Source organism: Aedes albopictus, chromosome 1 (assembly GCF_035046485.1).
Source record: "Aedes albopictus strain Foshan chromosome 1, AalbF5, whole genome shotgun sequence".
NCBI classification, from domain to species: domain Eukaryota; kingdom Metazoa; phylum Arthropoda; class Insecta; order Diptera; family Culicidae; genus Aedes; species Aedes albopictus.
The window spans coordinates 129,888,401-129,914,851 of NC_085136.1; the positions used below are offsets into that span (position 1 = coordinate 129,888,401).

At 41.8% G+C, this 26,451-nt stretch overlaps 1 protein-coding gene across 3 annotated transcripts in view; it reads right to left on the reverse strand.

Moving 5' to 3' along the window:
- LOC109403566 (lysophosphatidylcholine acyltransferase) overlaps nt 1–26,451 on the reverse strand; it is a 91,951-nt gene that overhangs the window by 37,605 nt on the left and 27,895 nt on the right. For all 3 annotated transcript variants that reach the window (XM_029861567.2, XM_029861565.2, XM_029861566.2), the window contains one exon: nt 12,725–12,870. In XM_029861567.2, the coding sequence (XP_029717427.1) occupies nt 12,725–12,870 (146 nt within the window). The remainder of the gene's footprint in view (nt 1–12,724; nt 12,871–26,451) is intronic.

Below are 26,451 nucleotides of genomic sequence, written 5' to 3' on the forward strand. Positions count from 1 at the left end.
CCGAAATCCCACAGGGATTCTACGAAGAAATCCCACAGGGATTCCACGAAGAAATCCCGCAGGGATTCCCCGAGGTAACCCCGCAGGGATTCCCCAAGGAAATCCCGCAGGGATTCCCCAAGGAAATCCCGCAGGAATTCCTCAAGGAAATCCGGCAGGGAATCTCCATGGAAATCTTGCAGGGATTCCCCAAGGAAATCCCACAGGGACTCCCCAAGGAAATCCCGCATGGATTCAGCAAGCAAATCCCACAGGGATTCCCCAAAGAAAATTCCTCGAGAAAACCCTGAAACCCTCAAAGAAACTTCCTCAGAGAAATCAGTAAAAAACAAATTTTCTGGTAAATTTTCCAAGCATTTTTAATGAAATCTTCTACGTATTCTTCAAATAAATCTCCCAAAGAAGAAACTTTAGTGATTCCTCGAGGAGCTTCTCTAAGTATTTCCAAAAAAAATCCTCAAGGATTTCATACGGAAATGCTCCATCTAGTATTTACAAGAATCGTCGAAGTCTTGCAGAGATTCCTCAAAGAAATCTACACGAAATTTACCAAGAGAATCTTCAATGGATTCCACAATGAAATCTTTCACTAATCCCTCAAGAAGTTTCTTGCTTGAGGAAGTCTTCTAAAGACTTAACCAAAAATTCGTCTCTGAAATTCTTCAAGTAAATGCCTCGGGGATTCCTTGAGGAATTCTCCGGAAATTCTTCAATAGAATCCTCTGGGAATTATGCAGAGGAGTCCTTCGAAAACTCCTTAAACGAACCCCTTCCCATCATCATGGGTGGAAAAATAATAATGTTCCTTAGCATAAGAAATCTTACATACATACTTCATTTAAATATATGTAATACATCGCACTTCCAATCCAATGACACAGTTATCCTTGTTCTATTATATTCTACCTATCTGAAATGTGAGAACCCTTAACTGCTATAAGTGACTATATTTTGGATATTTATCACTATGGTGTTTCAGACACAGTAATTCATAAAAATTAAAATAAAACAATTGTAAAGTAAGGTGTTTATAAAAAGTAATAAAAATCTACGAGAAAAAGAAGTATACAAAGTAATCACAAAACCAAGCATGACAAAATCAAGTGTTAGTGAACAGGACCCCCTATTAATAAAAACCTATTAGTAGTCGAAACCAAGCGAACAAACCAAAGCATTCCGATTTCAAAGGAATAGGAAATAATAAAGCTTTATCATTTTAGACTATCAACCGAAAGAGAGAGAGAAAGCGTTATAAATTGCATCCAGGAAAAAAGAAGTAACCGCGCAAAGTTATAAAAGCGTAACAAAAGGGCACACCTGATTGATGACTGCAGCTCAAATCTATGTGGTTCGATTGAACGAAAGATACAGATTACTCTTTGTTGAGCGAATTGTCTTCTGTGCTGAAAGATAAAGAAAAATGCATCCAGGAATAGCGTCGATAAGCGGATCTTGGTGTATGCCTGCTGCGTCCTTGCCATCGTCACTTTCGTTATCAACATTGTATGCACAAGCACGGCAATACACGGCGGCGCAGATTAGCCTTACCTATGGTTCAAAAGCACCAATGCACTTGAACGGATTAACCACGGTGTGGTGGTGCCACGGCGAAAGTGTGACCGATTCAGAGCCATGAATGGAGTCAATCACAGCACAAAGCGGGTACCTACAATTAAGGCGCTTATCAGTAGAACTGCCAGCCAGTCTTTCACGGGAAAGCTTATCGCCACATAGATGAATTTACTGCACACCTTGCCTAATCGCGCTAAGTCGGCAGCACACTTTTGCGCTAATCAAATTATGACGTGGCTCTGCGATTTCAGTCAGACCGGTCGTCGACCTTTGGACCGTGGTCGAATCTAATGTGCTGGTGTAGGGTGTCCCAAAATTTGACGTTATCAGAAAGCTTGAGGATTTACCAACAAAAAACATGACTTGAGATTTTGAGAAACATTTAGGGGATGCACTAACACTAGTTTACAAAATAAAACGAAAGTCGTGAACTTCTGTCAACGACCAAAATTTTTGAAACATAACTTCTGATTTAGAAACCGTGCTTCAAAAAATTTAAAGTAGAACAGTTTTTGAGTTTTAGCTCAATATCGAGCTTTACAACTTTTTAAAATATGGAATTTAATAAAATTCAAATATCTTGCGTTTTGTTCAACCAATTTTAAACTTTTTCCATAAATTTAAAGATGAATATAATACCACTCGATCATCTGAATACAGGTTTTGCGTCAGATTGGTAACAATCTCCTTAAATTTTAGCAAAATTTCCAAAAATATATGAAGAAATGTATTTTTTTTCAATAAGAAAAAAAAACAATTTAAAAATTTCTCAAAGTTTTTTTGACATATTTTATCTTTTTTGTTTCAAATTTCTCGACAAAGTCGTCCAAAAACCACTTTTAGAGCTTCCGAAATGAGAATGTTGCTACGTCACTCCGTTCAAAAGATATTCATGATTTTCTAGAAAAAAATAGGCACTTTTCAAGTATTTTTCACTTGAGTTACAAAAATAACACCCCTCTAATTTTTTGATATGTTTTATAACAGCATTTCTTCTTTTGAATGCGGGCAAAAGATATTTTTTATGCTTGCCCCAACCCGTCATAACCCCTTTTTAAAAAACTATGATTTTTTTAAGAAAAATGCCTGTAACTTTTGAACCAAAAGAGATAACGATCTCATCTCAGCACACGAAACGACGCGTCTTCAAATGCTCTACAAGTGTTTCTTGGGCGACTTTGATGAAAAATCTAAAATGAAAAAGTTAACGCCAGAAAACTGGTTTTTCTTGAACCACCCTAAGCTTATTCAGAAAAATACCTCTAGATTGGTCAATTTTAAAGCTATATAAAAAGTGTCTTCAGCAAACTCACTCAAAATTGATAGATCTACAACTTTTCCGAAGAATGTATATAGTTATTCTTGCAAATAAAAAAGTTTTGTTCCCAATTTCTTTGAAAATATGGACCACTCTAATTTTCATGTATATTGAAAAGAGGGCCATATTTTTAGAAACAACTTTGTAGAAGACCAAATTTATCTAGAAAATCATTTGAAGGCGCTGAATACACCTTTTCTCGTAAATCTGGTTCGTGGACCATTGTGCAGCGTGAAACGCTGATTAACCCTAAAAGGGATACCTTCATGGCCTCAGTTTCGTCACCTCGCTGAGTGTGTTCCATCAAAGACGAGCTCTGAAAGGCGCCTGGGGTCCAATGGACCCCAGGTATCCCTTTTAGGGTTAAATATGTATTATCTTGATTAAACTTCGCGATCACCAAGGCAATCTTTGATAATTTCATTCAAAATTTCAAAGTTGTTTATTCTGTTTGGTGAGTCCCCTTATTATTTTCTATGACGGCTACATTTGAAATTGACTTTCAGAGGTAGTCCCGGCGTAATTTGGAGAAACTTCGATTGCAAGTACGCGTCTTCTGCTACGCCTTGCCAACTGCTAACCACTCAGCCTAAATTCTTGGTCGTCCTCCAACCAATTGGGTTTAAAATTTTGGATTTTTTTTTGATTTTATACGAAAGAGCACCTTTTTCTGAGCCACCATGATTTTTTTTTTCATATTTTTGAACTTTATTTTGGTACCTAAAATCAATTTCAAAGAGATTTTTTGAACTTACCTGTTGACAGCTGGTCAACTGCTTTACAGTTTCGCCCAGTACAAAATGTGACGAGGGGTGATTCGACAAATCGCTCCCATACAAACTTCAAACTGATTTTTAAGTATGTTCCCGGGCACCAAAATTCATAAAAAATGGATTTGATTTGATCATTGGTATTTCGTCTAGTTTTCAAATTAGGTTGTTGTCCTCAGCATTAGTGGTAGCAACTATACCCATACGAAATAATCTATAAAATTCAGATTGGGTGAAGTACGGACTCATTTTATTTTGATCTTTAAAATTGCTGAAATTGCCGCTGTACCTGTTTTAATGATTTGTGTTTTGTCAAAAAGCAAGGCTGCGTTATATCTCAGTTTAATCTATCATTATCTTTTCCAAAACTTGATTATATCCCTATTGTGGAAAATTTTAACCAAAATTGGCTTTATATAATTATTATTATTGGCTCTTTATTATGGGGATTTTCAGCCCGAGGCTGGTTCATCCCCGACGGGCTTTATATAATGTATTAATGCCTTTTTCATAGATTTAAGCACATTTTGACTAAACTTAAAAGTCAACGTTTTAGACTTCTGTAGCTTGAGCAACTTATCGAAAATTATTCCAGCGTGCCGGAACTAACAAACTTTAGATACATCTAAGGCTTATAAAAAAAAGTAGCAAAAGACTTTATTCAAAACCATATGCTATATTTGATCAGTGTTATATGACCTTTCAACAAATACATTTACTTTGAAAATTTGAATTACAGATGTGAAATTAATTCACGTTATATGGTGTATCCGAACTTATTGAACACCCTGTAGAAAGTAATCACGGAAGAAATCTTTCGAAATGCTCCGGGAGAAATCTCTAATCTCGGAAGAAGCATTTGTAGGAATCCCGGAACGATTACATGATGGAACGCCTAACGGAATTTCTGAAAGAAACCATAAGGAATCCAAGCACATATCCCTAAAGGAATCCCAGGAACCATTCCATGACAGAATACTGGAGCAGTCCCTGAAGGAAACTCAAGAGAAGCCCTTGAGAGAATCTTGGAAGAATCCTTGAACAAATACCAGAAAAATCTACATTGGAATTTAGAATAAAATTTACAAAAAAACTCCCGAAAGATTTTTTGGAAAAATCACTATAGGAATCTCAAAAGGGTTCCAAAAAAACCTCGAGAGAAATCCCAAGAGAAATCCGTAAAGAATAAATAAAGAATTCACGAGAGAAATATCTGAAGGAATCTCTGGAGGAAATTTATGAAAAAGTCTGGGAAAAAACTCCAAAAAATGTTGAGTAAACCCGGAGAGGATCTCAGAAGAAATCCCTTTGAATGTCCAGGAAGAATTCCGGAAGAAAGCTCTAAAAGAATTATGGACCAGAAAAATTCCCTGAAGGAATCATTGAGGGAATCTTCATTGTAATATCGAGAAGAACGCCTGAAAGAGTACCGAGAGAAAACCCGGGGGAAATATTGAAGAAAATGCTGAGTAAACCCTGGAGTATCCTGGAAGGGTCCCGGGAGAGATCTTTAAAAGAATTCTGGAGGAATCCCTGAAGGAATGCCAGAGAAGTTCCATGAATCCTTAAATAAACTGATGTAAGAATCCCGGAACAAATCTACAAAAGAATATTTAAAGAAAATCAGAAGCATCAATGAAGAAATATTGGATAGAGTTCCAAGAAGAATCCCGGGGTAAATTGCTGCAGGAATTTCGGGAAACAATGTTGGATCTAAATAAACAAATGAAAATCCCGGAAGGAATCTTTGATGGAATCTGTAGAGTAATCTCTGCGAAAATCCTGGAATAATCCCCAAAGGATTCTTTGAAAGAATGTCGGTAGGAATCCCGGTAGAAATCCTCAAAGGGATCCCGGGAGAAATCAATGACAGAATGTCGGAAGGAATCCCGGGAAAAATCTCTAAGGAAATCCCGGAAAGAGTCCTTGAAAGATTCCCTATGAGAAACCCGGGAAATTCAATTTAGGATTCCCAAGAGGAATTCCTGAAGAAGGAATTCCGCGAGAAATCAATGGAGTTATCCCGTAAAGAATCCCTGAAGAAATCTTTGAAACAATCCGTGAAAAAAAAACAGAAGAAATCCCGAGAGGAATTAAACAAAAATTCCCGGAAGGAATACCCAATGAAATTCCAGGATAAAATCCTGAATGAATCCTTGACGGAAACCTGTAAATATTGCTGAAGGAATCCCGGAAAGAATCCCTAAATAAATCTAGTGGAGAATCTTTTACGGAATTCCGGTAAAAATGCAAAAAAAATCCTTTAAAAATCCTGAGCAAAATGAAGAAATCCCTGGAGGAATTTTTGATGGAAACCCGGTAGATATTTTTAATGAAATCTCGGGAGAAATACCTGGAATCCCTGGGTGAAGCCCGGTAGTGATTAGGGTGGCCCACACTTATATGAAAAACAAAAAAATCGAAAAATGCCAAGTCTTACCTCCTAATTCAGTTGTTTCAGACTCCCAGAAGCTACGTTCAAAATTTGAGCAAAATCGGTTGAGCCTAAGGGGGCGCTCAAAACGCTTGAATATGGGAAGGATGAGATGTGTGTGGTCGTGGTGTACGTTCAGATATAAGCAAATTTCTTGCGATTTCGCAAAACCAGTTACCTAGTTCAGGCATTAAGGGGACGATATAACATGCTGGATTCTCGAAGATGTCGGCCTCGCACCCTGGTGAAGCTAACGAACTCCAAAGAAAGCAAACAGTTGCGTGAAAAAAGCTGTGTGTAAAGAGATTTGAACTTCTATCTAGAAATTTAAGATTCGGGTATCTGGTATAAATCTGGTACACCTTCAAGAAGAATCTTACAATTTCTAAAACGGTATTGAAAATAAAGTAAAGAATGGGCATTTTAATACATCAGAAAACGCAAAAAAGATGCCTTAAAATTGGGTGAGCCGAGAACGAAGTTTCTTATTCCAGCTTTAAGGCAACTCCAGCGGTTTTTCTTTCAAGAATAATGTAGCAACTTCTGATCAGATAGTATAAATACAGGGGTTTAGTTTTTTTTAATAACTTCAAGAATTCGTCATAGAATAATTCCCATATTTCTACGTGTTTCTTCGGAAAACGTCCCGGCCAAGATGTTTATAAGGAAGGTGTTAGCGTATAAGCAGTAAGTGGATGCGGGGAGTACGGCACACTGCGGGGGGATGGAGGTGACAGCCGGCCAGTTTGTTTATGCTGCAGAACGCTACAGAAGCGTTGCTGCGCCGCATCGGCAACAACATTCTCAACACGGATAACCAATGTTAACATATTTCCATGGCACTCATAAAATGAGTAATACTCCCCCAGGTTTAAAATTTGCTCGTGCTCCCGCATTTTTGTTAATTATGAATACGGTGATTTCTTAACCAAAAGAGATTGCTTTGCCGAAAATATTGCAAAATATTTGCTTGAGTGGGTGTACGAGCTAATTTGCAATCCGTGTAAGTAGGAAACACTCGATGAGTGTCATGGAGTTTGTCCGATTTTAGTGCTGAGAAAGTTAAGCGTGCATGGTTTTTGTGGGGTTGCTACGTTGCTAGGGCTGAAAGTTTTTGTTCGTCATCTCACTAGTGAAAAAAATTGAATACAAACTTGCCAGCTGTCGTTAGGTTTTCCAATATGGCGGATGGTGGAATCTGACATATTGGATTACCTTCCTTTTACTTACCTTGGTCCCGGCAGTTGCTTATTGGTGTTCCACCGGACGTTCATTCAAAAACTGTCCCAGAATTTCTTCCAAAGTTTCTGCAGGACTTCCTTTGCTATTTTCTCCAAGAGCTCAAACGATAAATCTTCTACGATTAGATACAGAAGCTTCTTTAAATTTGTTGTTTAATTTCTTCGAATTTCTCCAAAAGTTCTGTTTGGTATTTTTCTACAAGTTCTTCAAGGTATTTCTCAGGGAATTTATCCAATTGTTACTTCTGATATACCTTCCATTGGAAATTCTACTGAAAATGCTTTTGGAATTCCATTTATCTAGAAACTCCTGCGGTTTTTTCTCCAACAATATCAGTATCTAAGAATTCCTCCAGAAGTTCCAAAACAAATACATATTAATTAAAAGCTGCTCAAAAAATTTCCTCTGGAAAATCCTTTGGGAATACCACCTTAAGGCTCAATTGAGAATTGCAAATGTTCCAGAAATAAGAAGCACTTTTTCACAGAATGATCCACAAATCGAAGAAAACAAGAATGTCCGACTGTTTATTTAGTCAATTGACAATCGGACACGCTGGTTTTGTTCGCTTTTTCGTCACTCTGGAGAAAAGTGCTTTTTCAGTTTTGGATACTATGCGATTCTCATTTGAGCCTTAAGAAGGGACATTTAGATTAACCGTTATGTGTCCGACAAATTTTTTGCCTTTTTCTACACCGTGCTTTTCAAATGGGCGCTGGATACCTGTCGGCCACATAAGGGTTAATATGTATCGCATTGTCTCAAAGGGATGCCACATAATTTTTTTCTAATCTGTATCACTTTTTAAGAAAATCTGTATCCCTTTCATAATGCGGGTGAAAATAATGTATCGTAATGTTGGAATTAATAGAATAATTTTCCATAAGGCATAAATGTGATAAGCCATGGCATAAATATAACGCGTCAGAATCTCGTTTCAAATTTGTGCAAAATTAGAACGGGGTCGTATGTCAGTTTTTAAACTTGAAAGGAACGTTGTTCGAATTTGAGTAATAAGTGGTGCATTCTCGATCCAGCTTTCGTTCCCCGAAAAATGTAAATCCAAAAAAAAAGTGACTTCCACCGTCCATTAACCAGAGATATACAATGTTTTCGTTAGATGTTTTTTGTGATTCAAAATAAAGGTTCGAAGCTGTGCTATTCCAGGAGAGGACACCGCCAGAGACTTAAGTTGCATGGTTTCCATGGCTAGCCCGAAAACAGATGAAATCGTTTCTTGTTTTATTATGTTACTCTCAGCAATGAGTATTTTGTATGCTCGGGAAAGGGATCGTCATATTTTTTCTTCTCATTTCAGAGAGCGAGCACTGACGCTTAAACTTAGACTTTTGAGCCAGGACACAAGGCGGAAATTCTTATGTCCCATACAAGCATACAAAGCTTCAATGGAGTGACATGAACTTTCTTAGCAACGTCACTCCTAACGTTTTTGCTTCACATCCATAACACATACTATACGGAGCGGTTAAAGAGACTTCGCCCTTCTACGGTTTTGTTATGAAATTAATATTAAATGGCGCTGCATAGTAAGCCTGGCCGCTTCAATGCTTGTACTACATCTCTGATGTGCTGCAAGCAGTGATTATGACAAGTAAATTGATAGAAGTAGTCGAAATGGAATATTCTGCAACATAATTGCTCGAGATGTCCTAAAAGTAATAATTCAAAGTTGAAGTCATAGTAAGTTTGTTTCTAGCACTCTCAAGGTCATCCCAAGAGAATTGTAAAATGTATGTTAAAAAAACTAGATCTGAAACATCTCTTCTGGAGATGCCCTTAGTTATCATTTAGAGCGCAAAAGTCCAAGCATAACTCTAGTTGTGCATTGGGGTCATTATTACCCCCAAACATGCACTATGTCAGCGGGGTGAACTTCAGCTAATGCTCGAAGAGGGTTAATTCAAATGTACATTTTCGGGACACCCTAATGCGGTGTCAACCAAAACTTGGGAATCCTAAAACTGGCAGAACAAGTTTGTGGACCTTGAAATTGGCGAAATAAAATTTTATCAGATCGCCACCCAACTAATACCTCTGCTCTACCTATGACATAATCGAAAATCGCCACCCAGTATGTTAATAGACGGCTCCTCCTAATTTCCAAGTCAAATGAGGAAAGAGAATCGAAAGAAGCAAAAAAAAACGTTTTATTGACTGCTATGTCACACACCCAGCGCTAGCGATGGTGGTGACGATGAACGAAACGCTAATCGAAAAAGAGTTGTGTCAAGTTCAACCTTTGGTCAACGATCTGACGACCACGCACGCTTTTCTGTTTATATTAAAGCCACCCCCGGGAGGAGCGCGACGGGTAACGACGCGAAATTTGCACCAACCAAACGACGCTGCTTTACTTATCGTTGTTATCATCGTGTTCGTATTTAGCATTTTTTGACTAGCTCAGTGTTAGTTTCAGAGAGTTTGTTGAGCAGCGCACCGCACACTAATTCTCTTAAAATTCTAACATTTGCGCTCACAAGGTGGATTAGAGAAGAGAGAAGCGTTGATAAAATAAAAAGCTTTAATATAAAAAAAACTAAAGAAATTTTGAATAAGTTTTTCACGTTGGAAAGTTTGAGAATATCATCCGTTAAAAATCGAAAGAACAAACTTTTTGAGTAATTGAGATCAAGACACACGTGGTGTAGTGGTAACACTCCTGTCTAGTGAGTAGGAGTCGTGAGTTCGAGGATCACCGAGAATAAGAGGAGCTTTTTTCGCAAATTCCCTTTTAATTAGTTGTTTTTTCACTCACGCCAGTTTTTTTTATAAAGTCTAGTTATAGTTATAGTCTAGTCTAGTTGTTCATTTTAGTGACAAAGTATCTTAGCGTGTTAGCTTACTGTGTATTCAACTCGCGAACGAGCCCATCTTCCACCATACACGAGCCGAGCGAGATCACGCCACGCCACGCCACACATGGCATGCAGTGTCAATTACGTTGCTTTGCTGTGCTATGTATGTACAGTGTACACATAGAGAGGTATGTTTATAGCTTCTGCTAGTAGCTTGAACTAAGTTGCTTACGCTGCCGCCGCCGCAGCCGTTCGTAATAGCCGCACAGCAGTAGACGGAACGGTTCAAAAGGATTGTTATGCGCATTTTCTAATTTCTTTCATTTGCAAATCAGCGGCGAATGCTCGCGATGATGAGGATGAGTCATATCTAGAAAGAGCTTAGCGCTTGATGCATGCTTTCAGGAAGAGTTTACTTAGCATTTGCGAGTTACAAGAGGGTATCCAAATTATTATTCTACATCAACTTTAGATTTTTTCTACAGATTGTAGAATTCTTGAAGGCATCCTTCTGAAATATCACAAAGAAAGCTTTATGCGTTTGTTTTGAAATTCTTCCAGGCATTTCTCAAGATTTTCCTCCAGATATTCTTCTAGAATTCTAAATTTTTCTAGAATTTCTTCCGGTTTTTCCTTCTGGAATTTCTCTAAGAATTCTTCCAGGATTCTCTCCAGAAATTCTTCCATGAAATCATCCGAAAGTTCATCTAGGAACACCTGTGGGATTCCTGTAGGAGTTCCTTCGGAGATTTATCTAGGAACTCTTCGGAGATTTCTGTAAGAACTCCTCTGGAGATTCCTCTAGAAACTTCTCCGGGGATTCCTCTATGATCTTCTTCAGAGATTCTTCTAGGAACTCCTCGGAGGTTCCTCAATGGATTTCTCCGGAGATTCCTCTGGGATCTCTTCCAGAGATTCATCTGGGAACTCTTCCGGAGATTCCTGTAGGAATCCTGCGAAGATTCCTGTAGAAACTCCTCCGGAGATTTGTCTTGGAACTCTTCGGAGATTTCTCTAGGAATCCCTCCGGAGATTTCTCTAGGAATCCCTCCGGAGATACCTCTAGGAATTTCTCCAGAGATTCCTCTAGAAATTCCTCCGGAGATTTCTCTACGCATTCCAGAGGTTCCTCTAGGAATTCGTCCGAAGATTTCTCTAGGAATTCCTCTGGAGATTTCTCTAGGATGTCCTCCGGAGTTTCCTCTAGATTTTTTTTCCCGGAGATTTCTCTAGGAATCCCTCCGTAGATTCCTCTAGGAATCCTTCTGGAGATTCCTCTGGGAATCCCTCCGGAAATTCCTCTAGGAATCCCTCTGGAAATTCCTCTAGGAATCCCTCCGGAGATTCCTCTAGGAATCCCTCCGTAGATTCCTCTGGGAATCCTTCCGGAGATTTCTCTAGGATGTCCTCCAGAGTTTCCTCTAGAATTGTTTTTCCGGAGATTCCTCTAGGAATCCCTCCGTAGATTCCTTTAGGAATCCCTCCGAAGATTCCTCTAGAAATCCCTCCGGAAATTCGTCTAGGAATCTCTCCGGAAATTTCTCTAGGAATCCCTCTGGAGATTCCTCTAGGAATCCCTCCGGAGATTCCTCTAGGAATCCCTCCGGAGATTCCTCTAGGAATCCCTTCGGAGATTCCTCTAGGAATTCCTCCGGGATTCGTCTAGGAATTCCTCCGGGATTCGTCTAGGAATTCCTCCGGGATTCGTCTAGAAATTCCTCCTCGATTCCTCCGGGGACCTCTATAGTATTAGAAAGCACATAATGCACTTTCAAGAATAACAAGAACCATTTACCTCAAAATAAGCACTTAACCTGCTCCGTTTCACGGTTCTGATCTTGACATTGACTTTGCATCCATCCAATTGCAATGCTTCAGAAGAATGTACCTCACCGCACGATAACCAACCGGCACAATGCCAAGCAATTAGGCAGACGAGCCGCAACATTGCAATGCAGTGCAGTGGGTCAATATGGCAAACCATATCAATCCACATATGTATGCCGGATTGCAGTCCAGGTTCCGCATCGAACCGCTTTGAAAACGTGAAGAACCACAATGTTCAGCTTGTGGAGTCGTTATTGTTGGTCGGTTGATTGGAGCTTGTTAGTAAACATACGAAAGGACGCGTGGCGTCGCGTCGAAGCAGCAATTGACACGCGATAACATACAACTGGTACAACTCGGGAGTGTTGGATGCAACGCAACGTTTGTGTGAATGTTGTTGATGTTGATATGTAATCTAATCGACTCTTATTGAATGGTGCAACCGAAGCGGGTGTCGAATGACCCGGAGGTTCAGCTCCAGAAGACTAATTGTTTTTGCAACAATCCATTTGAAAAAATAAAGATTCGAACAATGTTTTCGAAGAGAATTTGAGCTGCAGTCATTATCATTATTAAGAAGCGAAGGTTAAGTAGATTAAATACAAGATAGAATACTAGTCAGTTATAATGTTAGTAATAAAAAGAAAGAACAATAAATAAGAAGACTACTGTCAAACTGAAAGGTAAAAAGGTATGTTGGTTCACGCTAATCTAAATGGCTCTCAGTGTGCAACCAGTCACTCACCGCCTCCATCCGGAGAGAGGTTTTGTCCTTAGCTCTTCGCGGGTTAATCCATAAAGTCCTATAGTTGCTAACGTCCACGCTATCACCAGGCAGACTAGAATGAGTATCACCCGAAATGGCAATAGGAATACTGTCAGGAATGCAGTCTGCGGAAGAGAAGGAAAAATATCTTGTTATACTAGTTTCTTTTGGATTTACAAAACAATAAAATAAATAAACATTTGAAAAATATGGGACTTTAGTGCTTTGCAAAATTTTAATAAAGATTCGCTAATAGATAGTACAATGCCTATGTCCGTATAATAGTCCCATATTTGATGGGTTTCCTATTAATATTTTTTTTTGCTAGGTTTCTAGCTGCACTCTGAATAGAGTTGAAACCTCTACACTAGACCCGAAGATAGAAAAGAGTACGTAATCTTTCAGAAGCAGTTTGCCAGCCGTACGCGGAAAATGATATCCATTAAGACACTGTTGCCTACTGACTCAGAAAGTTACGATAGAAGGTTGGAAAATTTTCAATTGGTCTGTCAGTCAGTCAGGATTTGCCTATGTAGTGTTATGGTCACACGGTTTGTGTTTGTCGTCTTGTTCGATTTTGTAGTATGGTTCAATGTGTTTTTCTTCTCGTTAAGTCAGTTGTCGTATGTTTGTTTTTTTTTTCATCGTATCAATCAAACCCTGTATGTTAAAATATAGTCGATCCTGTGACAAATTGTTTTCTTGATTTCGCTAATCGTTTTCTGCTTCTCTGTGTTCATCTCTTGTGTCCTTAAATTGTCATCGGTCCAAAACCCACAGAAACATGCAACTGAGCTTCTGATATTTTTCTGTTGGTGTCAAAATACCATCTAAGAGATAAACAAAAATACGTCAAGTTGGTCAGTTGATTGCAATAAAATTTTAAAATAATAAAGGTTGCTTGTCAACTATTATGTATTCGTCTCCCTACAAATACTATGAAAAATGTTCAATTTCGTTCAATTGTTCTATCGGTCCTACCTAGATAAACCATGTCATTTTCTCAAGCGTAGCTGGAAATGTCAACCTAGTCATACACAAGTAACGTTGTTCAGTTAATAAAAAGCAGTCAGTTTTTGTCCAAAATGTCACGTCGAACGCATTGACGTCAACAATGCGTTTAAGTGTTCGCACGTTAGCTTCGAATCTATCAGCACAATTAAGTGCTGCAAATCTCCTTCCCACTATTGATTCTTCGGTCGATTTTAATTGCTTTATTTAAAGAAAATATGACCAACTAACATTGTTTGTGCGCGCGCGGGAAACGGATCGTTTCGGACACCGTAGAAAAAAGTTCTGTTTCACTCCGAACTTCACTTTATTCCGGTACTTAACTTTAACACGAACGTACTCAGTACAATTGCACTCAACTAAAACACTTTATTGCGGACTATAACGAGTGACGACTCTATTTCCCGGCGGTTCAATAGTAACTAACTTGTATTTGCCTATATACAGTATCATCTGCCTGATGAGACACTCTGATTCTCCTAACAGGCCTTTTCTCTCCTACCACATCTCTTATCAAGCTCATAGCGAAATAGGTGTACAAAACTCATACGGTAGATAAGGAACACTACAGTTTGTGGATCACGTTTGATCTTCGCTTCGCTCACCAATGCTCTCTTCATTAACCCTCGCTTGACCATGCCGGCCGCCTTGAAATCTTAGAGATTTCAAAAACTACCTACTCCTGCTCTGATTACTGCATATTATATACTATATTGGTTTGTTTTGTATACGAATTCAATTGTTTCTTCTCTGATCACTGCCAGTCGCCGTGTTGACCGTGTTATATACTTCTGCTGCTGCTACTGCTGCTGTCGGGCGTATTGTTCTGTTGCTGCTTCGGCGATTGGAAATGGATTGACCTTGACCCTTATTCGTTGGTAAACATTGGACTGCTGCTGTTGATGCTGTTCGACGTGGATGGGAACTGGACTTCATGATGGACTTGGGATGGATTTGCTCTGGACCTGGATGCTGGATCTTTCTCGCTGCTGTGCTTCATCTGGCTTAACTGGGATCTTCTTCGTTCCAGGGCTGTGGACTTCACGACTGCGGGCTTCGACTCGATGCAGATACGATTACAGTTGGACTTCTGGCTGGTTTTCATACTCGGTTTCTCTCCTTGGTGGTGGTTCGTCTTCGTTGATGAATAGACGAGGCCCCTGTGGCCGCCGTCGATGGTGCTATAAATCAAATGAACGGGTGCTTTTTCAAACTGAATTACTGTACAAAACAAGGACTTGCCTGGAACGGAGGCCAGTTGGCCTCCGCGGCGCCACCAGGCGCTGATGATACCCCTACACGTCACGATGGTGATTGTCGATACTTGCTGGCGAGTTACTCATGTGCTGACGGAACATCAAAGTGCCGAGACCGCTGTTCGAGTTGGCCATACTCGTTGACGATCTCTTCGTTGGTTCCTGGAGGATGAATAGCGCTCTTCTACCTCCGCTGCGGGCTCGCGTACTTGTACCTCAAATAGCCAAGCGTGGAATAGTGTTTAGCAGGGTTTCTGATAGTGCAGTCTAGGACTGCCACGGTAACTGACTTCACGGACAAATTCTGACAATGCTGAACCTGGTTCAGACCGACTGCTACATGCACCGTTCATGCAAAACCACCACCAGAACAAAACAGATTACCTCGATAATTGGAGAGACCGGATCGAATAGTGACTGACTTCCATCGTTTCTTGGACTGGAAACGAGGACGGAATGTGGCTACGAATGAAAAATGAGCCGATTAACTTTTTGAAAATCAATAAAATACTTAACTTAACTGGTCTGCGGAGGTCTTTCGACCTCCGCCGGTGGAGGAGTCCTAGTTCTCCCCTGCTGACGATTGGAAATTGTCGCTGATTGGAAGGATGCAGACCTTCGATATTGCTCGTTTGAAGCTGCCATCCTTCGTTCGGACAGTCACTACCCGAATGTTTCCGTCTGCTCCAGTGTGTACCTCGGTTATTCGACCCAGAAGCCAACTCAACGGTGGCTGATTCTCGTCCTTCAGCACCACCATCGTTCCGACCTTCACGTTGTCTCGCTTCTTGGTCCACTTCGTGCGGTTATGCAGGTTCGACAAATATTGAGTGGACCATTTCCTCCACAAAAGTTGCACAAAATGCTGCACGGTTTGCCATGCAGACAATCGGTTTTCCGGTAAGCCATCAAGGTTCGGCTCCGGAATCGCTGCCAACGGACGTTGGATGAGGAAATGACCCGGTGTTAGAGCCTCGTAGTCACTGGGGTCGTTGCTAACCGGAGTGAGCGGGCGAGAGTTTAGAACTGCCTCAATCTGCGTGAGCAGTGTCTGGAACTCGTCGTACTGCAGGGTTCTTGCCCCGATGGTTCGTTTCAACAGTGTTTTGAAGGACTTCACTGCGCTCTCCCACAATCCTCCGAAGTTTGGGGAGCGGGCGGGGATGAAACGAAACTCTATATTGTCGTTCGCTGTTTCTCTGACCACGGTGTTCTGGAACTGCTGGTCGATGAAGAGCTTCTTCAGTTCTGCCAACTCTCGATTGGCCCCGATGAAATTTCTGCCGTTGTCACACATGATGAGAGACGGTCTTCCGCGTCGTGACGTGAAACGTCTGAGGGAAGCTAGGAATGCCTGAGACGTTTGATCAGCTACCAATTCCAGGTGGGCTGCCTTCGTTACCAGGCAGACGAAAACGACGACAAAGCATTTCACGGGACGGGCAGAACGCTGAGGATATTTCATTTGGAATGGTCCACACAGATCAATGCCGACGCGTTGGAAGGGACTACAAGGTGTAACCCTCTCTGACGGAAGATCCGCCATCAGTTGCTCGTGAATCTTCGGTTTGACACGGAAGCAGCGAACACAGTCGTGGATAACCTTTCGAGCTACATTGCGAGCATTTGTCGGCCAGTATTTTCCACGAACAGACGACACTAGTAGTTGTTGGCCCGCGTGGAACAGATTCTGATGGTATTCAGCCATGACGAGCGTGGTGAACGGATGACGATGATCAATGACATATGGGTGTTTCCGGCCTGCAGGAACCTTGGCGTTCCGCAACCGGCCGCCGACGCAAATAATGCCATCTACCATCTCGGGATTCAGTGAAGCGATACGGGAGGAATCTTGAACCGTTCGACCACGTGACAATTCGACGTATTCTTGCGGAAAGGATTCTTTCTGGGCGAGGCAAACTAGCAAACGAAGCGCTGCGTCACGTTCGGCGAGAGTAAGATGACCTTGCTTGCGACGCTCCCGATTTGTGGCTCTCGCATTGAAGCAGAACCGTTGCAGGAAGGCTACCAGCGTCACAAGATCTGTTAGTGATGACCGACGACTGAAGATTTCGCTAGGCTCCGCGCTGGGCAACAGTGCCGAAACAGCTCCCTTTTCCTCCAGAATCGACGGCTGAAGTTGACTTGTGTCCGGTTCAGAATTTGGCCAGTTTGCTCGGTCTTGGAGTAGCCAGTGAGGTCCATGCCACCAGAGGGACTCGTACTGTAGCTGTGGGGGTGCCATGCCCCGAGAAATGATGTCTGCTGGGTTCTCTGTTCCGGGAACGTGATTCCAGGTCCCGGCCTTGGTGACGTGCTGGATCTCCGATACACGGTTGCTGACGAATTCTTTCCATCTGGAGGGAACTGATGCCAGCCAGTATTTCACAATCGTCGAATCTGTCCAGAAATGCGATTCCACGGTCATGTGGATGCTGTCGATAACCTTCTCGTAGAGATGTGCGAGTAACAGTGCCGAGGAAAGCTCGAGTCGTGGAGTGGAGAGTGACTTCTTCTTCTTCTTGAGATTCTCTAGTGGAGCAACTCGAGATTTCGCTGTAAGCAACCGTACGTCTACGGTACCATCATTTGCAACGGTTCGGATATAAATGCACGCGCCGTATGCCTTTCGTGAAGCATCACAGAACCCATGTAGTTCTATGGATTCCAGTGACTTTGTGACTCCAATCCAACGTGGAACCGTGATTCCGTCCAAGCCGATCATGTTTCTGCGGTACTCTAGCCATCTTTCCTTCAACTCTTCGCTTAATGGAGTGTCCCAGCTGCATTCACGCTCCCAGAGCTCCTGTACGAACAGCTTTGCTTGAACGATGGCTGGACCGATCAATCCCAACGGATCGAACAAGCGGGAGATATCCGACAAAACTGTCCGCTTGGTTACAGCATCTGACTCGTTCCACTTCGGAGTGCTGAAGCGGTAAGCATCTGTTCGTGGTTCCCACTGTAGTCCTAGCGTTTTCACAGTGGAATCACTTGAATCTAGCGTGAGAATGGTTCGATCATCGCGAAGATGCTCCGGAACGTGGCGTAATATTTCCTCGCTGTTGGAATTCCACTTCCTTAACGTAAAACCGCCAGACTGCATCAAATCCACCATTTCTTCGACAAACTGCTTTCCTTCATCTATCTCGTCGACTCCTGACAGCATGTCATCGACGTAGAAGTCTTCCTTCAGAACGGCTGCTGCCATGGGATGGGATTCCTTTTCCTCCTCTGCTAATTGCACCAGACACCTAGTAGCGAGATATGGTGCGGACGCTGTTCCATACGTCACTGTCGCCAACTCGAACGTTCGAATTTCTTGGTCGGTGTTGCCCTTCCACACGATCCTCTGCAGCTTTCGATCGGGACCAGAAACAGCTATCATGCGATACATTTTCGCCACATCCGCAACGACAGCAAAACGATGAAGACGGAATCGGAGATTTATGTTGATTAGCTCATCCTGCACTACCGGGCCGACCATCAATGCCTCGTTGAGCGATACTCCTGTTGAGGTCTTGCACGAAGCGTCAAACACCACTCGTAGTTTGGTTGTTGTGCTCTCTGGCTTCAGCACCGCATGATGAGGCATGTAGTATACAACTCCTTCACAGTCCTCAGAAACCTCCACCATGTGACCCATATCCAGGTATTCTTGGATGAAGTCGGAGTATTGAGTTCGCAATTCCGGGTTCACAGACAAACGCCGCTCCAAGCAGTTCAGTCGTCGAATGGCAATGGATCTTGATTCGCCTAGTCTCTCGACGAGATAATCTTTCTTCGGTAGTGTAACGATGATTCGCCCAGTTTCGTCGCGCACTGTCGTCTTCGCAAAAATCTCCTCGCAAGCAGATTCTTCCACGGAATGATTGCTGACCGTACGACAGGTTTCAATCTCCCAGAATCTAGTTAGCTGGTCTTGCAACTCCGTTGTAGAACAAACGTTGACTACGGAAAGTGGTTCGTTGATTGGGATATCCGGAACTCGGCCAGAAACGATCCAGCCGAAAACAGTGTTCTGCAGAGTAGGTCCATTCTCCGTCGCTTTCAGCCGTCCATCGGCCAACAAGTCCAGGTAGTACTCCGCCCCGATTATCACATCCACCGGCCCAGATTCGTAGAAGTCTGGATCCGCCATGAACGTCGACTCAGGAAGTTTCCATTCCGATGGGTTGAAACTGGAGGTCGGCAGCGAAACAGTCAGTTTCGGCAAGACGAAAAACTGCATCTCTTCTTCGAACGGAGAAATCATTCGCGACCTTGGAGAAACTTCTGCGCTCACTCGCTTAGTAGACACACTCTGTGCAGACCCAATGCCTTGCACTGATAAGAATGTGGGGGAGACTCGAAACTTGAGCTTGTTCGAGAACTCCCTAGTCATGAGACAATGTTGGGAGCAAGAATCCAACAAAGCTCGAGCAAGCATAATGTTTCCAAAACGGTCTTTGACTCGTACGAGTGCCGTTGACAAAAGAATGTTGTGGGTAGGTGTTTTGGGTAGTGCAACGTAGTTGTGGCTTGTGTTGGGTTGACTTGTGCTTGGCTGTGGTCTATTGATTTGTGAGTTGGCAGTGTGTGTGGGTGCATTGTTTGACTGAGTGTGTGCTTGTTGGTTCGGTTGCTGTGGGTTTGATTGTGGTTGACGTTGTTGTGGGCTGGCTTCTTGATTTCTCGTCTGAGCGGGTGGAACGGAGGATCTTACCGGGGTGAAGTGCAGCATGGTGTGGTGTTTCTGCCGGCAGTGGTGACAGACACCTTTGTCGCACGTCCTAGAGAAATGACCAGGATGCAGGCAGTTCCGACACAGCTTGCTCTTCATCACCGCTTCGTTGCGCTCCGTGACCTTCATTTTCTGGAACTTGGTACAGTGAAATGGAGAATGCCAAGACTCGCCACAAAATGGACATTTGTTGGACATCTTCACCACAGCGTGGCACACAGCAATCTTCGACTGGCGTTGATCGGAACTGGTAGACTTCGACGGAGTTATTGACTGCAGGACGGAACACTGATTGCGAAGGAAAGTTACCAAATCCTGGTATTTCGGCACGTTTTTGGAATTATGGTGCGCTTCCCATAAACGCAACGTCGCTGTATCCATCCGGGCGCAAAGCATGTAGGCGAGAATAGTACTCCACTGGGCTGTTTGCTCGCCTACCTTGTCCAACATCTGCAAGTTCTTTTCGAACTCGCTGACGAGGTGATTCAATCCGTCGTACGACTCCTTCTTGAGTGGCTCCAGTGAAAACAGTGCATCCAAATACGCCTTAACAATCAGCTTCTTGTTTTCATAGCGTTCCTGGAGAACCTTCCATGCAACCTCATAGTTGGCAGCCGAGAGCTCGATGGTGTTGATTTCCTTTAGAGCATCTCCCGTAAGCGACGTCCTCAGGTAGGTAAATTTATCCATCGGATTCAACTGCCCGTTTTGATGGATTAGGCTGCGGAAAGTATCACGGAACATCACCCACTCTCCTAGTTTTCCACTAAACACAGGTAAACTGATTTCCGGCAACTTCACCTTGGAATGAGTAGTGGCTTGCTCAGCTGGGGTCCCACCGCTGCGCTGGGGTGGATCCTTCGGTGGAAGCAGTTTCAACAGGGCAACTTTCAACTTGCAGTAGCGGTTTTCGAAGTTTTCGGCGGCAAGAAAATTCTGTTGTTCACGGTTAGTTGCATCCTTCTCAGCAGGATCGATGTCGTCTCCATCGTCCTCTTCATCTTCCATCAGCAACTCAATCTTCTCGCGTAGCACGAAAAACTCCACATACACTTCTTCTAGGCCCTTAAGTCGCACTTCTACTTCACACTCGTCACGATCCTTGTCAAATGCTATCACAAACTTCTCCACGATAGACACCTTTTGCTGAAGCAAGCGTTCACGCTTCAACAAAGTTCGCAAATCACTGGCCATCACTGCACTGGTCAAATCTAATCAAATTCAATCACGCACTGATCACCAATCACCGGTATAATCTCACTGTGACAGATCTACTCGACGTTCCACGATCGCGAATCAAACAGACAGATTTAGGACTGTGCAACCCAATAACAGCAGCGAGGGGAAATCAACCACAGAGAACAACAGCCGACAGACCCAAGCGGAACTTCGAGACCAACAGGAAAGCGGACACAACTCATGCACCTTGCCAAAGAAAAGACTCACATGCATTTACAAAATTTATTTTCAGCCTTGTCTCGGTTGGCCACATGCAACAAGCCACCGTAAAACTACATGCAAAACACTTCCCCGTATTCGATTTGCAGCTCCGTTGATGGCGCCGACCTCCGCTGCTCCGCTGCTATTCAATCCTGCTTCGATGGCGCCCGGTCAGGGGTTCCTTTGTCGCCCTTGATGGCGCTCGAACTGCACCAGCGATGGCGATTGACCGCGTCCAAAATGGCACTTTCTTCACGGCCGGCCTTTCTTCACAGGCGGTAGGCCACTTTCTTCCTCAGGAACGCAAATTCACAAATTTTCGTGGCCTTCCGTGGCCGATACAGTTCACTACACAGTTCAATTGTTTCTCGCGACTGTTTCAATTGCACTGTCGCGCTCCGCAGGAGTCCACCCATACACTTTCACTAAAGTTCACGGGTCCCGTGTCCGAAAACCGATCCTGGCCGTCCTCGATCCGGCTCGAAGGACCAAAATGTTTGTGCGCGCGCGGGAAACGGATCGTTTCGGACACCGTAGAAAAAAGTTCTGTTTCACTCCGAACTTCACTTTATTCCGGTACTTAACTTTAACACGAACGTACTCAGTACAATTGCACTCAACTAAAACACTTTATTGCGGACTATAACGAGTGACGACTCTATTTCCCGGCGGTTCAATAGTAACTAACTTGTATTTGCCTATATACAGTATCATCTGCCTGATGAGACACTCTGATTCTCCTAACAGGCCTTTTCTCTCCTACCACATCTCTTATCAAGCTCATAGCGAAATAGGTGTACAAAACTCATACGGTAGATAAGGAACACTACAGTTTGTGGATCACGTTTGATCTTCGCTTCGCTCACCAATGCTCTCTTCATTAACCCTCGCTTGACCAAACATTGTAAAAATTCGAAAAAGCGACTATGACATTAATAAATTACTAATCAAAATCAACCGAGAAACGTGGGAAATAGTGCCCAAACAACATTTTGAAGTCAGCTGGCTGTAAAAGGTTCCAAAACCTGTCACAAATCCTACAATACTTTTATTAGGATTTGTAACGATCATCAAAACCTTCTTAAATCCAACCGACTTGGAACTATTGCTTGGGAATAGACTCTAATGAGCCCTGGCGGATCCTCCATGTTTATCGAGCATGTCTGATGCATATGATCAGCCATACTCCATCTGCAGCAGCCGGTTCGTGGGGAACCGTTGGAGGCGCATTAAAGTGTTAAAAAGGTGATATGTTTCACTAAAGAACACTACATTACAATAATCAAAATGAAACTCCTTCACTTTAATACCGTCAACCCCTGCGAACTTGGCCAGGGTGCGAACTTGGCCAGGGATGGGTTTCCTATTCATATTGAACAGTTATGCGATCATAGGCAGCATACCATTCTTCTTCTGCTTGGCAGCATGTTCCTTTCGGTACAGTACCAAAGTCTAAGTTCAGTGCTATACAAGGACTAGCACAGCAGATATTAAATGTGAACTATCCGTTTTAACGACTATTTCGAAAACATGATGACGAATCGAATGTTACAAGAATATCTCCATCATTTAGGGCCTAGTCTAGTCTACACTTACAAAGGCATCTCTTGGAAGAATCCTTGAAAATAAGAAATTAACTACTTTAATCATTTTCTTGTCATTATCAATACTTGCAAGCCATCGGAGATGCATTAAAAGTATAGATGTCGCCAGGCCTACTGAGCAGCGAATGTTATAGACGTAAAATAAAAAAAAAACGTTGGGAGTGACGTTGCTAAGAAATGTTATGTCACTCCATTGAAGGTCTTCTTTCTGGGATGGGACATAGGAATTGTTGCCTAATATCCTAGCTTCAAAGCATAGGCTTAAGTGCCATTATTGTTCGTTCTCTGAAATGAGCATAAGATTATTACGATCCTCTCGACTTCATTACTATACACCCCAAAGCAAGAAAGTGACTAGTACCAGGGAATCATTTATGTGGACAGTATATTCTAAATGAATACAGTGCACAGTGCGGAGGCTGACAAAGTCGGGTCCCCATGGGGACCCGACTTTGTCAGCCCTCGATTTTGTCAGTCCTTTTTGAAGTACAAAAATGAATGTGTTTTTCATTCAGCATTTCAATTTTATAATCAATATTAATGCAGTTGATGTCTTTAGGCGTCATAGAAAAAATACGCAATGAAGAACTTTTGTAACTTTTGAAAGCTGTCAAACTTCTTTGCCAACTAACACATTTATGCCATTTTAGCACCCAACCCTAGCCAATGTTTCAAACCAATATTGTTTTAAATTGCTAAAAGATTCCAACTCTCTCTCTTTCTTCTTGGCATAACGTTACAACTGGGACCCAGCCTGCTCCTCAGCTTGGTATTTTATGAGAACAATTTTTAACTGATATCCTCCACAGCCAATGTTTGTTTTTCATATGTATATCGTGTGGTAGTCATAAAGATATTTTATACACAAGGTAGTTAAGGAAATGTCGAATATGAAACGGATTCTGGGCTAACCGGGAATCAAACTCGCACCCTCAGCATGGTTTTGCTGATTGCACGTGCACTTAGCACATCGGCTATATGGGCTTAAAGACTATTCTTCTTAATTTCCTCTGGAACAGAGCAAACAATAAACGCTGCCTGTTGTTGTGATTACAAGTCAACCAATTCACTTCTTCTACCAGAAAATCTCTGGGATTCCTCCAGGCTTACTTGTAAGGATTGCTCCAGATATTTATTATGAGATTTGTGTTGTAGATTTCCTGCTTGGATTGCTTTAAGAATTGCTGTCGGAATTCTTCTAGGGATTTATCCATTAGAAACCCTTAAGGAGTTCGAGGTGGGATTTCCCCAGAAATTCTTGCTGCGATTCCTTCAAGAATTTTTGCTTGGTTTCTTGTTAATATTTTTGCTGATCTTTCTCCAAGAATTCCGCTGGAAATTTTTAAAGGAATTCTTTCGGGGATTTCATAACGATTCATTCAGATGTGTCTCTTTATGATTTTTCCAGGCATTCCTTCTGTGATTTCTCCAGAAGATTTTCTATAGATTCGTTCAGGAACTCCTGCTAGGATTTCTCCGAAAAAATTTGCTGGTATTCCTGCAGGACTTTTTCTTCGAAAACAATCCTACATGAACTCCTACCCGAGCAGAAGAAAATAACAAATGAACAACATATCAAGGTATTTATCTGAAATACTATCATACCTTGATATGCCCTCCATTAGGTGGTAATAAGAGGAAAAATAACAAAAACTAATACCAAAATTTTGTATAAATATCACCTAGAAAATAACAAGTCTTGTTATTTCAATAATTAATGCATACCTAAAATTTCAAGTGCTGTATTTGTTATCCCAAGGTTATTAAATAACAAACTAATAACATTTCTTGTTATTGAATGTTTCATTTGTTCGACTACTTCATGATGCAATAGCAAATCTTGTTCCTCGGTTATTTTCACTGCTAAACCAACAAATACTACATCAATAACAAACTATACTCAAATACCCCCAACTGTTATTGTGATGTTTTCATTACATTTCGTAGAATAACGCAGCAATAACAATTTAAGGTATTAGAGCACATGTTGCTCTTCGTATGGTATTTGCAAGGTATGCCCTTCTGCTCGGGTACAGAGATGTTTCCAGGGGTTATTCCAAGGATTTCGCCAAGAATTCCTCCTTCAATTGCTACGTGGCTTTATCCAGGGATTTTCCTATGCGATTCTTTCAAGACATCCTGCTGAGATTTCTCCATACATATCTGCTTTGATAATCCAAGAATTTCTATAAGAACCCTTTCAGATATTTCCCTAAGAATTGTTCATGCATTCTTCCTATGATACCACCCCCCGAAGGATTCCTTCAGAAACTCCTGCTGAGATTCCTCCAGAAATTCTTGCTGGTATTCCTGTAGGGCTTTATCCAGTAATTTCTACAGTAACTCCTGTTGTGTTGTATTCAGAGAGTTCTGTAGATATTTCTGCACAAATTTCTATATAAATTACTCCGTGCATTACTCCGTGAATAAATCTACGGAAGCCACAAATTTTCCAAATGGAGGAGAACGTGCCCCTGGAGCTAACCCATTGATGAATAAATCTAGCGATTTTCCAAGGGGTTTTTCCAAGAATTTCTCTTCTAAGAATTTCTAAAAATGTTCCTGTATTAATGCCTTCAGTTATAACTCATATAAGAATTCTTCTAGAGTTTTCACTCTGTTAGATTTCTTAATTGGGCATCTTCTATGGATTTCTCGGGGATCCCTCTTGAGATATTTCCAGGGTTACCTCTTTGTATTCCTATACGAAAATCTATTGGTATTGCTTCTGAAATTTCTTTAGAAAATCGTGTTGGAAATTCTCCTGGAATTCATGCTAGAGTTTATCAACCCATTTCTGCTGTGATTTCTACTTAAACTGCTCCAGATATTTCCCCAGTGCTTTTTTCAGGAATTCCTTCATGGATTTCACAGGGAGATTTCTTCAAAGTTTGCAATAGGGATTCCTTCAACAATTTTTCAGAAATGTTCCAGGAATTCCTTCAGGGATGCTTCTAGAGATTTCTACGGAGATTGCAGTAAGTATTATTTCAGAAATTACTTAAGGGATTTATTCGGAGCTCCTGTAAAAGTTTTTGCAGAAACTACATACGGGATACCTTCGAGAATGTCTTGAGGGTTACGTTCCGTAATTCCTCGGGTAATTTCTCCAGAAATTCCCCCAAACATTTCTTCAAAGATTTCTCCAGAGATTTTTCAGAGATAGGCCCTTGAAATTAAAGTGGAAAGGCAGCGGAAACGTAGCCAATTCGGGCAGTATGAGTCAACTTGTCAATCAGATGTTGTTTCATTTTCATTCGTTGGCACTTAAAGCTACTTCTGTAGACCGCAGATGCAATAAGATAGGAGAAGGCTGGGTTCCAGTAGGGATGTTATGACAAGAAGAAAAAGAAGTAAAAGTTTTGTTGTAAAAGTAGAAAGCAAAAGAGTGTAGAATTAGCATATAAGTTAAAATACACGTTAGTAAAAATTTAAAAAAAAGCAGAAAGCAAATACTTTTTTTCTGTGCCCTGAACACCTATTAGATTTTTTTACCACAAAAGGTCCGTTCAAATATTACGTAACGCAAAATTTGGCAATTTTAGACCCAATCCACTATCCCTCCCTGCGTAACTATTTTTGTAGGAGAAATTTAAAAAACTTTGTATGAAGCGTAACACAGCGCTTGACCTCCCTCCCTCATTGGCGTTACGTAATATTTGAACCAGGGGC